General features: G+C 37.8%; 1 protein-coding gene across 2 annotated transcripts in view; it reads right to left on the bottom strand.

Moving 5' to 3' along the window:
• The window catches only part of SCAF4 (SR-related CTD associated factor 4), a 56342-nt gene that overhangs the window by 15913 nt on the left and 27161 nt on the right, over positions 1-13268 (bottom strand). For both annotated transcript variants that reach the window (XM_082840237.1, XM_082840238.1), the window contains exons 8-16: positions 9549-9772; positions 9086-9194; positions 7492-7656; positions 6874-6959; positions 6003-6193; positions 4970-5070; positions 4414-4527; positions 3400-3556; positions 1635-1792 (exon numbers count right to left, since the gene is read on the bottom strand). In XM_082840237.1, the coding sequence (XP_082696363.1) occupies positions 1635-1792; positions 3400-3556; positions 4414-4527; positions 4970-5070; positions 6003-6193; positions 6874-6959; positions 7492-7656; positions 9086-9194; positions 9549-9772 (1305 nt within the window). The remainder of the gene's footprint in view (positions 1-1634; positions 1793-3399; positions 3557-4413; positions 4528-4969; positions 5071-6002; positions 6194-6873; positions 6960-7491; positions 7657-9085; positions 9195-9548; positions 9773-13268) is intronic.

The raw sequence follows: 13268 nt of genomic DNA, 5'->3' as shown, positions 1-13268 counted from the left end.
CCCTTTTTCTATTTGGCCGCACCGCGCGGCATGCGGGATCTTAGTTCCACGACCAGGGGTCAAACCTGTGCCCCCTGCAGTGGAAGCATGGAGTCATAACCACTGGACCACCAAGGAATTCCGAGAAATCACATATTTACTCTCTACTTTATGACAGCAAACTCACACTGTAATGCACCAGCACCTGTATTGGTGTTCTGCTAGAATATTAATATGTTAAAAAATGTCTCATGGTTAGGTCAATAAGTTTGAGAAATACAACTTTTTTTTTTTTGCGGTACGCGGGCCTCACTGTTGTGGCCTCTCCCGTTGCGGAGCACAGGCTCCGGACGCGCAGGTTCAGTGGCCATGGCTCACAGGCCCAGCCGCTGCGCGGCACGTGGGATCTTCCCGGACCGGGGCACGAGCCCGTGTCCCCTGCATCGGCAGGTGGACTCTCAACCACTGCGCCACCAGGGAGCTTTTTAAAAAGTTGAATTTCTCGGGACTTCCCTGGTGGCGCTTTTTTAAAAGTTGAATTTCTCGGGACTTCCCTGGTGGCGCTTTTTTAAAAGTTGAATTTCTCGGGACTTCCCTGGTGGCGCAGTGGTTGAGAGTCCGCCTGCCGATGCAGGGGACACGGGCTCGTGCCCCGGTCCAGGAAGATCCCACGTGCCGCGCAGCGGCTGGGCCCGTGAGCCATGGCCGCTGAGCCTGCGCGTCCGGAGCCTGTGCTCTGCAACGGGAGAGGCCACAACAGTGAGGCCCGCGTACCACAAAAAAAAAAAAAAAAGCTACCTGGTAATCTGCACAGTGACTAAGATCACAGGTCCTTAGGGTCAAAGTGCCTGGTCCCCCTTTCAGGTCATTTTGTGACCTTGAGCAAGCTACTTACATTACACTCCCTAGACCTACCTCACTCATCTGTAAAATGGAAAAGTGCCAACCTCACATAATTATGGGGATTAAAGAGTGAATAAATATTAAGTGCTAGTGCCTGGCACTTAATAAATACCCAACATATGTTAGCTATTGTTACAAAAAAGTATAATCAATCTTAAGAGATTAGTCAAGTTTCTTTGACTTTCATTGAATCTTATTTAGAACCTGCACTGGAAGGCATATCCAAAAGGTCAGCTAAAGAGTGCCAATTTGAGGACTCCATTTATAAAATATCACAGCTAAGTATGTATCAAAGCATGTAATTTTCTCCTAACACTACGAAAAATGAAGAAGCTAGGCAACCCAGTTTTGTGATAGCTCAGATTTATCTGATTCAGTTTTAATGTGAGAAATTGGGGAAAGAAGGTATTGAAAGAAAAGAAAAATCTAATGGATCATACATAAAAGTATGGGTCAAGTATTTATAATTTTTACCAAAACATTACTTACTTAGCTCTTAACATGTAACAGGAAAATCACATCTCAAGTCAAAAAGGTTATGAGGTAAGACACTGAATAATCTCGACAGATGTAAGGCAATATGAAATTTATTCTGGTTTTTAAAAGCATTTATAAATAATAGGTCTGACATACCAACACACAAAAAATTAATATGCACTCATATCTTTGACTATGAATCTAGACATACATCTATAGTAAGACTTAGAAAGGTATCTTTCTAAAAGTTTAAACAATGCCCCAAATAGTCTTACCTGTGGAGGTGGTACTGTTATAGGTGCAGGAACAGGAATAGGAGGGACAGGCACAGGTAAAGGCTTAGGTATGGGTGATACTGGTTCTGTGTGTGAGGTTTCTGCCCCTCCATTTTGAGCAACTTCATTTTCATGCTTTTTGGGAATTCCCTTCCAATCTATGAGAGTTAAAGAAATTTAACAAAAGCTTACATTTCAGCTTATAACTTTAAACCCAGAAATGATTTTTTAAATGTTGATATTAAAATCAGAAAGCAGGACTTCCCTGGTGGCGCAGTGGTTAGGAATCCACCTGCCAATGCAGGGGACGTGGGTTCGAGCCCTGGTCCAGGAAGATCCCACGTGCCACGGAGCAACTAAGCCTGTGCACCACGACTACTGAGCCTGTGCTCTAGAGCCTGTGAGCCACAACTACTGAAGCCTGAGTGCCTAGAGCCCGTGCACTGCAACAAGAGAAGCCACCACAATGAGAAGCCCGTGCACCACAACGAAGAGTAGCCCCCACTTGCCACAACTAGAGAAAAGCCCGCACTCAGCAACGAAGACCCAATTTATTTTTGGCAGCCAAAAATAAATTAAAAAAAAAACCAAACCCAAAACAGAGAGCATTCTGATTATTAAAGAAATGCCTATGCTGATCTCATAAACATTAATTATTTAAATTAACAATAGCAAACATGCAAAAAGAATGCTTACTTACGTGCCAGGCACAGTTCTAAGCTATATATATATTTATTTAATTCTCATAACCATCTATAAGTACCATCTATAAGTAGGTCCTACTATTATTATTCCCATTTCTCAAGAGGTGAAATCAAAAGACAATTTGCCCAAAGTCACATACCTAGTAGTGGCAGAGGTGGGATTCAACCCAGGCATATTTGGCTCTAAAGTCTCTGTTCTAAACCACAACAGTGTATTGTTTGGATTAAAGACCCTGGGAGGGAGGAGCAGGATTCTTTTTACCCTGGACCAGAGTCTCCCAGAATGCCTGGCACATAGTAGACCCTCAATACCTGTCTGCCTGAACAGAAACCTAGTCCGATCCTTAAGCGAAGGCATTACGCACCAAGGAGGGAGGAGGTGGTGTATGGGGAAAGTCCAGCATTGTTTCACTGCCTTTTGGCTTTTCAAATCATCACTCCTGACTGAAGTTCTTTAATGCTTTAAGTATTTACTGTACTTTGCCATGCCACCCTGTGCTCCTTTCATCCTGCTATCTATCAATCTTTAGGTTATGCCCCCACAAGCTGCCATTTTTCCCAATGCAATTCCACTATCAACCTGGCATTTTTAATATTCAGCCTACAAATAACTGCACCTCCTTGTCTTACACGTTTACTTTTGATGGCTTCTCTGGACATTTAAACATTTTCTAAGAAATTACTATGAAACAGTGGATTTTACTAACAATGTTCAGTTTGAGACTCATTTGATCTGTTAGGTTTTTACAGTGAAAAATTCTACCTAAGATCCACTTAATACTATAATTAATAATTAAGCCCATAATCAGTATTTATTTGTGTCTGCAACTCTCCCACTAAATGTAAGTTCTCCCACTAAATGTAAGTTGCATAAGGGCAAGGACCACATTTGTCTTATTCACTGTTGTTTCCTCAGTTTATTATAATGGAGAGACTGGCACCCACATAGTGGGTATTTGAAAAATCTCGAAATTCAGATCCTAAGGCAAAGAATAAACATTTGTCATAGCACTACCAAGGAAACAGATGAATTTTTTAAAAAAAATTAAATACTGCTTTACCTGGATTAAGTGTATCACTGTCCAACATTCCTCCTTCACAAAAACTCTCCAGTTCTTCAGGCTTGACTTTGTCCCACGGAATATAAGTAACACCAAGTTCTACATCCCAATACTGCTTATAATCTGCCTTTATTCCTTTGTTTAAGGCCCAGGCAATCTATTTCACCATTTGTTAAAATATAAAAAGAAAGGAAAGGAGAAGAATGTCATAAATTGAGAGTTAACTGTTCCTCATGATTCTAATTACTCAGACTTTGTCAGCAAGGGAGCAATCTGGCCTGGCTTTCTCTGGATCTCACTCAAAACTTTATTCGGTGCTAAGAAACTGGTTACCCTACCATCTCACTTTGTTTCTCCTAGGATGGAAATCTGACTGGCAATCACTTCCTTACTCACTCTTCCAACCACCCACCACCCCGCAAACCCAGGCAGCATAAAACTTAAGAGAAAAGGAAAAAGTTTATCAGGGACAGGCTGAAGTTCCCTATACAACTCAGCATAAAAAAGTGGGGAGCACTTTTAAAAGTCTTGGGTAACTCGGAATTACTCAACATCAGACAAAATCCTTTTGCGGTGCGATCCAAGGGTAGAACATGGTATTATAACATTAAGGAAACACTGACTCTGGCCCCTCAGAGTAATACCCATGTACCTATATCTTTTCCTCTATCTTCAGTGAGTATTTTTCATAGTTCTAAGATGAGATGGCAAACTTTAAAATTAAAATGTGAAGAATACAAAATTTTCTGAATGACAAAATATTTTACAAAATGACATTATATTTAAAGCGCCAAGTAAATACCTTGATGAACCTACCTACCTTTAAAAAAAAAGACAAAATTCTACCATGCACCTAACATTTAAAATTTTATTTTAACTCTTAGGAGATAACCTCTTTAAAAAAAGATGCACAGATAATGCCCCGTGTCCAAAATTACAGTTTTTTTTTAAAAAGTCACATAATATTATATATTAAGTTTTAAAAGAAATGAATTATAAACTATAAAACAGTACCTTTATGGATTTCTGGTTCACTTTATAGTTTCCTCGGCTCAGTTTCTGCAAGGCACGGTTAGCATCTTGCCTATGAACCATAACAATATAGGCACAACCTCTGGGAGGAATCATCTGCTCCAAAAGATTTTAATATTATAAAATATAGTAACAAAAAAATAAAAAAGCAACAAGATATAATACTACGTAATCAGTTCCAACAAGCCCAATTCAAACCCCCTGCACCCTCCAGAGCCAGAGTTCTATAACTGGAGATTAAATTAATTTGTTAAATTGGTGGTTCCAGTTTGGTCTCAATTATCGACAAATCTACAGTTCCCCAAGCTTTGTTATATAAAGACTTTTTTAGAAAAACTTTTTAGAAAAAGGTTTTAGGTTAAACTTGGTGACCCAAGAAATGTAGTTAAATGCTAAACATGAACTCAGAACACCTGAACGCTAGCCACATCTTCTACAAACATGGGAAAATTTTAACTTAGGTTTCAAGTCCTTAATTTCATAGAGTAACATTAGTCACATCTATCTACTGTCATTAAGTGATTTAATAAATACTCACATTGATTGATTCAATTGGACCAAACTCTTCTAAGAGACTGGCAACATCCTGCTGAGTAGTCCTTTTGTCCAGCTGTCCCACCCAGAGTGTAGTACTACAAACTTAAAATAAAATTATAATCATAAAAATATACACATTCGATAATGAACAGCACTGTACTTTACATGAAAAAAATCATTAAAGATGATATGCATGAGTTACATTAAGATACCACAAGTTTAAGTAGAAAACCCCATATACATTTAAAAAATTCTAGAAAGTTGTGGTAGTACTTCCAGAAATGGAACCAGGATAGTGAAAGGTACACCTATGAGTTGGTAAAAAAAATTGGTCTTTTTGAAGACACATCTGAAGATTTCATCTACGTAAACTAGGGCCAGAGAAGCAGTATTTTGCCCAAGATCGCCCTTGGCAAGTGAACACAAGAGCTAAGACTTGATCCCAACTATCTTGATCACCAACCAATTCAGTGCTTTTGTTCACTGCATGTAGCTGTTCCTTTCCAACTGTCGGGAGTATATGAGTTTTGTTTCATGTTGTGTCCTCGGTAATAAGCCTTGCAGAGTCAGAAGTTTTATATATGCCCTAGTTATACTATAAATGAAAATTTCATTAATAGCTAGAGTTGTATCAAGAATATGTCTAGCACACCTTATTAAACATATTCTAAACACATCATGAAATTTAGGAGATAATGTAAGCTAGTACATTCTGTAAATCATAAATCTTTATAAAAGAGGGCACTAGTTATTCTAGGGGGAAAAAACCCCACCTTTCCACCATGTGTAGGAGAACTAGTTAATGACTCTATTTCATACATTCGATTCAAGACACACTTCCTCATCATTAGTTTGGTTCGCTCCTCATTGCTGCTTTACAGCTGGCTTAATGTACAAAGGCAAATCCAAGGGTATATGCCAAAGCACAAATGAGTAAGACCTCATAAAGTGGTATTCTGCTAACAGTTATAAAACATTTTAAACTCATGACATGAAAAAAAATGCAGGAAATTTGAATATAAATGTTCACGTACCACTAGCAGTTTCTGGTTTGATTTGAGGAAGGCCTTTTTGTCGGCGCTCTCTTTCTTTTTCCCGATCCCTTCTTTCTTGGGATCGAGATCTAGGAGAATGTCGGCGTCTATCTCTGGACCGAGATCGAGAACGTCGATGACGAGACCTTCGAGTTCTAGAACCAGATCGAGATCGTCTCCTTTTTGGTGACCTAATATTTTCAGAACGAGGGAGAATGGATTAACACATGGAGGTAAAAAAGAAAATGTAAGCACGTGTTTATCTGAAAAAGAAAAAATACAACTAGGTAATTTAATGTTTGGGTATGTAAGAATTTGACAGCAGGGAATTCATTTTAAAGATTTTTAATACGCTCAAAGTTAGAAAGCACAAATATATTATAAATGAGATAAATAAAGATGCTAACTTATAAAAGTACCTCCCATCTTTGATACCTCTGGTACTATACTAAATGACATCTTTATAGTGAAGAAGCTAATGTCATCATTGAGATATACTGACTACTATTCTCTATCTTCTCAGTAAAGTCTTTTCTGTGGGAATTAAAACATGTAATCCGATTACAGTATTATTTATTCTCTTTCCACTTTTTTGGGTTGATAAATTGGTAAAGGAACTCTGAATACATAAATCTTATGATTCCATGTATATCTGTAAATAGGCATTAAAGCAACTCAAAGGGAAAATATGTGGGTTAAGATGACTTAATTTTTTAAAATTAATACTTCTCCTACCCCCAATCCACACATGCATACAAACATACCAAGTGTTATTTTATTAGTCCTGGGCATCTGAAAACAATCCAACTAGATTTTAAATTCTATCACTCCTAAAACATACAGATTTGGATTAACATTTTCTATAAACTACCTGGATGCTGATCTAGATCTTGACTTTCTGTTATCGGACATGTGCCGCTTAACCTCTTGAATACAAGGTTGTTCTACTTCCATTTCCTTTAAAAAGAAAAACAAAACACAAAACCCATCATTAAAAGAGAAAGTGGCAATTATAAATAGAAAAAAACGGGACAAAAATCTAAAAAATGCTAAATTACAAATCTCTTGCCCTGAAAGTTCTCTTTTGGTTACTTGAGACCAAATTACTAGTTTAATAATGACTGGCCATGAGTGGGAAAAGTTTTTTTTATATGGTTTACAAGATTAGAAGAAATATTGATCTACTTCTGGAAATTATTTCGTAAAAGTTACATACTGTGTTTACCAACCATCACCTAAAGCAGTGAATTAGGCACTGTTTAAACATTCTATACTCTATCTCAATCCTCACACACCGTATGGAAATTTGTAGTATTATTATGTCCACTTTCCAAATGAAAAACTTCGCTCACAGAGAGGGCAAATCTGTGCCCGAAGTAATAGTCTTTCTTCATATTCAAAATGGAAGATAACAAGCCAACAGGCAGCAATCTATTTATAAATCAAGGGAACCATACAGATAATCAACAATCTGAGAATGAAGTTTTACCTGATGTGCCTTTTGTGTAAGTGGTTCACTTTGTGCCTGAAAGGAAGTTTGGAAAGGCTGCTGCACGGGTGGAGTTGGAGGAATCACAGACTGAGCCATGGGAGGAAATGGAGGTGTAGGAAGAAGGCCAAATCCTGGCATCTGTCCATTAGGAGGAAGTGGAACCTTTTGTTTTTTAAAAAAATTGTACAAGCAGACTTTAAGTAATTAAAAAAAAAAACCTTGATCACGGAACCATGACTGACAATTCCTATTGGTACAATCTCTATTCAAAGAATTGTTATATATCCAAGAATACAGGGTAAAAATCCTACAACTCGTTTTAAAATTATGAATACATGATCTGGTTTTATAATTTAAAAACATAACTTCATTTATATGAGGAAGCAATGTGACAGACTGAACTTAAACTCAAAGGTACTCTCTATTGCAAACTGTCTCTCTTCAACTTTAAAGGCAATTAAGCTTTGGGGGGAGGAAAAGTGGCTAGAAGAATTGACTTCTAGGTATATTTTAAACATTTTACGCCAAGGGGAGTTTCAACCAACATGCCTAGGGTTGAATACATAATACTCAGGGTTTGATATTTAGGGTTTCAAATATCATAATAATGAGAGTAATTATGCCACAATGTAACAATTTTCTACATGTGACATTCCAACGCTAAGAGAATTAAAAGTATAATTGTAATGCCATTATAGTATCACAAAATATTCTTTCTAAATTATTAATAAACTTTCAGCAATTGTTAAACATCTGGAAATAAGTTCATAGGCTTTCTTTGTATTTTAAACAGGCTTATAAAATATTTTTCAAACTTCATTCCTCAGCAAGTCATTAAAATCACAATATCAATTTCATATGACCAAATACAGGCACATCTCAGACTCGATTCCAGGCCACTGTAATAAAGCGAATATCGCAATAAAGCAAGCCACATGAATTTTTTGGTTTTCCAGAGCATGTAAAAGTTATGTTTACACTATACTGTAGTTTATTAAGTGTGCAATAGCATTATGTCTAAAAAAATCAACATATATACTTTAATTAAAAAATACTTTACTGGGCTTCCCTGGTGGCGCAGTGGTTGAGAGTCCGCCTGCCAATGCAGGGGAGACGGGTTCGTGCCCCGGTGCGGGAGGATCCCACATGCCGCGGAGCAGCTGGGCCCGTGAGCCATGGCCGCTGAGCCTGCATGTCCGGGGCCTGTGATCCGCAACGGGAGAGGCCACAACGGTGAGAGGCCCGCGTACCGCAAAAAAAAAAAAAAAAAAGAAAAAAGAAAAAAAGGCTTCTCACAAGGAAAATAGCTGTATAACTAAACAGGCCAGTTCCCTGAAATAGAACCACAATCTCTCTCTAAATTATTTAAACAAAAATGCCTATTAAATTATCAGCATGTAATGTTTAGCATCCTTGTTTTAATTAAAGCAAAAGCAACTCAAATCAGTTATGTACTCAACAGCTTTTACTGTAGCTATAGTATTTAGCCATGCACACAGCTAAGTAACAGTGGTCTGGGAAGTGCAACCCATATGCTCTAATGAATAGATCTTCAGTTATTAAAACTCAGCTATAAGAAAAATGCCTCTACCTGATGGTGCACTGGATCCTGCTGTATTGCCATCATTCGAGGTTGAAACTGATCCATGTTTTGGTGCTGGGTATATGCTGGTTGCTGCATGCCATCTCCAGGAAATCCACTAAAAAAGATGAGTAGTCTTTTCACCCATTCGAAAACACATGAATCTTAGCCACATTTATACTACAGAAACTTAAAGAATGCTGTTCAGGAGTTATTAATAATCAACACTTTACTGAATCATATATTTGCCTGTATTAACTTAAACACAGCATTTTCCCCAAAAGTCATTTTTAATTGTAAATCTGACAGGATCTCCTCTCCATTCAGAAGAAAACTCCAAATACCACAATTTAAAAAAAGAATTTTAAAAGACTATATGAAAAATGATTTCGTTATTAACTGTTACTTGCATTATGCCTTATTATGACTACCAAATCTCTATCTGCTGAGGAATCAAAAGAAAGCAACTCACAAGGGTGCCTGTGGAGGAGAAGCAGCAGTCGCAGCAACAGAAGGTACAGCAGCAGCAGATGCAGGGGGCGCAACAGCAGCAGCAGGTGCTGTGGTGGCGGCGGCGGCGGCAGCGGCGGTCGCAGCAGCAGCGGCGGCGGCGGCAGCAGCGGCCGCAGCATCTTCCTTCTTCGATTCTTCCACAGCTTCCGGCTCATCATCGTAATCAAATCTATCAAGTAGCTTCTGGAATAGGTGTGTATGTCAATTTTCCATTTTAAAATTCAGACTGTGATTCACTGAACAAAAAACTTTATAAAAACAGATATTTACCACCATCTATAATCCCGCAATGCTGTCATGTACAATTTCACCTTCCCACATGCCTCTTAGGACCCTAGTTCACAGACAATTTTTACACAAATGCCATTTTGAAAAGACACTTTAAAAAATTCTGTTTTTCTTCCCCAATTCTAAGTACAGTGTTTCCTTTTTGACTATTTTCTATATGATTTTATAACTAATTTAGTGATAGAAAGATTTTACCCATTCATTTTCCTAGACTAAAAACTTTTGGAACTTTGCACATATGAAAATGGGTACACATTTTCAGTCGGCTTTGTAAAATGTACAGAAAGAAAGACCATCTTATCCAATCATTATAAATGCCTACAGAAAAATGTCCATATGCCGCTTGATCGAGAATATGAAAAATAAAAAAGAGAATGGCACAGACAGGGTTGCAAAGTCTACCTGTGCACTTGCTTCTTTCTTAAAACTTCACAACCCACCTTAGATTACCAGAAACTTTCATTAAAAAAAAAACAAAAAATCAAAAAAACCAATCAGTGCACTTCACAGGATCACGTGTCTAGAAGAAGAGCCGTTTAAAAATATGGTTACATTTACTCAGAAAAGAAGGAATGAAAGTAATGCAACCACTACTGTGTTTTGATAGATTATACACAATATTTCATCATCAAAAGAAACATGCAACGTACATATAGCTTCTTCTTCTTACAGACAAGGAGACTAAGGCTCGGGTAATTAAGAAACATGACCAAGACTGTACAGTTAATACATGTACAATTAGGATGTGGACAATGGTCTTTTCTACCTCAAAGCCCTCAGTCTCTGGCATCCAACAAGGCTGTCATTTCTCTCAGGCTGTGCCCTTCCTGCTCATGGATTTCCAACCTCAAATTCCTAAATTTGTATTGTTCTGTGATAGTTCTGCCTGGAAATTCTGGTTCTACTTTATTGGACAACAGATTTTTAAATTAGGAAAGGAAGTCCCCTTCTTGGACAACACTTCTGTTTCTTTCTTCATAATTCTAGGCCACGTGACTAAAAGTTCTTATAACAGAGCGATCTAACATGGCCCAGGCACCTTGCTGCTTTACGCACGTTAGCTTACTTAACCCTCATGGCAATAAAAAAATATAGGTACTACCATAGCTCTTTTACAGTGGTACACAGTGAATACTAACTCAACATCAAGATAGAGTCAATGACAGGAGCCAAAATTAAAACCTGGGTCTAAACTGTCTTCAAAAAAACCACAAAGCCTATGATCTTTGCAGTTTATCGCATATACACATGTTCCTTAAAGTTTTACGATTTATACCTATTGCTTGGGAGAAGATTTGAAGCAATTAAAAAATTAAACTGAGATCTCTACTATCTAAAGACATTTCTGTTGCTTTTTAGGAAACTGAAGATCTATGAAGCAGCCAAAATAGAAAAACTGTTCCCAGTCAGCTGTCTGACTAGCTTAAAATAGACCTTTACAGTCAAAGGAAAAGCACAGAATTCCTTTTTCTAAACTTAATATAACTAACAAACATTGGCCAACCCACTTAAGATAAAACACTAGAGGAATTAGTTGTAATTCAAATTAACAACAAAACAAGCATGTCAGTAGCACTGCTATTACTCAACATTTCTTTTTTGGAAGTCCTAGCCACCAGAACAGTAAGAAAAGAAAAAGAAACAGGCCTAAATGTTGAATGGGAAAAGTCAAATTTAGTAGCCTAGAAAATCTAAGAGAACAACTAGAAAACTAAGCTTCTAATACCATGATAATTTACAACATAAAATAAAAATCAGTAGTTTTCCTGTATGGCATTATTAACTAAACGAAAGTGTTATGAAACACTAAACATGAAAAATGAGTAAACATCTAAGAATAAATGACACAAGAAATGTATGACATATTAAAAATCTAATAAATTGAGATTCTGTGTAAGAAATTATCAGTACTTGTTAAATTAACCTATAAATTCATAAAAACTTATGCTAAAGTTCATCTGGTAAAGTATGCTGTGATGATCAATGATATGTGTTAACTTGGCCAGGTTATGGTGCCCAGTTGTTTGGTCAAAGATTAATATAGGGCTTCCCTGGTGGCGCAGTGGTTGAGAGTCCGCCTGCTGGTGCCCCGGACCGGGAAGATCCCACGTGCCGCGGAGCGGCTGGGCCTGTGAGCCATGGCCACTGAGCCTGCGTGTCCGGAGCCTGTGCTCTGCAACGGGAGAATTACTATAGATGTTGCTGTGAAGGTATTTTAAAAATGTGATTAACAGGGAATTATTCCCTGGTGGTCCAATGGTTGGGACCTGCCCTTTCACTGCCATGGGCCCAGGTTCAATCCGTGGTCGGGGATCCCCACAAACCACATGTGCATGGCCAAAAACAAACAAACAAAACAAAACAAAACAAAGAAAACATTGGGAATTCCCTGGCGGTCCAGTGGTTAGGACTCTGTGTTCTCAGGGCCTGGGTTCAATCCCTAGTTGGGTACTAAGGTCCCATAAGCTGCATGGTGCAGCAAGGGAAAAAAAAGTGATTAACATTTAAATTAGTAGACTATGAATATAGAAATACACTCTATAATGTGGCTGTGCCTCAACCAATCAAAGGCCTTAAGAGCAAGGACTTAGGTTTAGGTTTCCCAAAAAAGGCCTTCTCAAGACAGCAACATGAAAACCTTGCCTTGCAGAATTCAGACTCAAGACTGCAGCATTAACTCTTACCTGAATTTCCAGCCTGCCACTCTGACCTACAAATTTCAAATTTGCCAGCCTCAACAACTGTGTGGGCCAATTCCTTAAAGAAAATCCCTCCCTTTCTCCCCTTTGTGTGTCTCTGTGTATAACTGGTTCTGCTTCTCTGGAGAACCCTAACACATATGCCCAAGAATAGCCAAAGAATGCCTGAAAAAGAGTAAGGGCAGAGAACACATCTAGAAATGAAATACAAGTTGCAAGTGTTTAAACTGTTATGTTGCAGAAATAAACAAAGATATTAGTGGGACAGAACAGTGTCCAAAGACAGACACAGAAACAAATGGGAATTAAATGTATGACAAAAATTGTGAGAATTGGTTATTTCCAAAACAAAGATTTAACTATCTTGAACCATATTCTAAAATAGGTTCTCGATAGATTGAGACAAACATGAAAAACAACAATATAAAACTACTAGAAGAAAGAGAATTTTTAATACAAGTTCAGAGAGTTTTCCTAATCACAACACAACACAGAAGACTAAAAAACAAAACCACAATACATAACAATTTATGTTCACATATGGATGGGAACATACACAACTCTGTTCAAAGCAGAGTGGAACTGATTTCCCTTTCTACTTTAGAACTTTCTGTATTATTTGCAATTTTTTCCCTAAAAGCATGTACTTCTTTTGTACTAGAATAACAAGCAGTAATTATCATATGGATTCT

This window comes from Leucopleurus acutus, assembly GCF_964270905.1.
Source record: "Leucopleurus acutus genome assembly, chromosome: 5".
NCBI lineage: Eukaryota > Metazoa > Chordata > Mammalia > Artiodactyla > Delphinidae > Leucopleurus > Leucopleurus acutus.
This window is presented reverse-complemented; position numbering and strand designations above follow the sequence as displayed.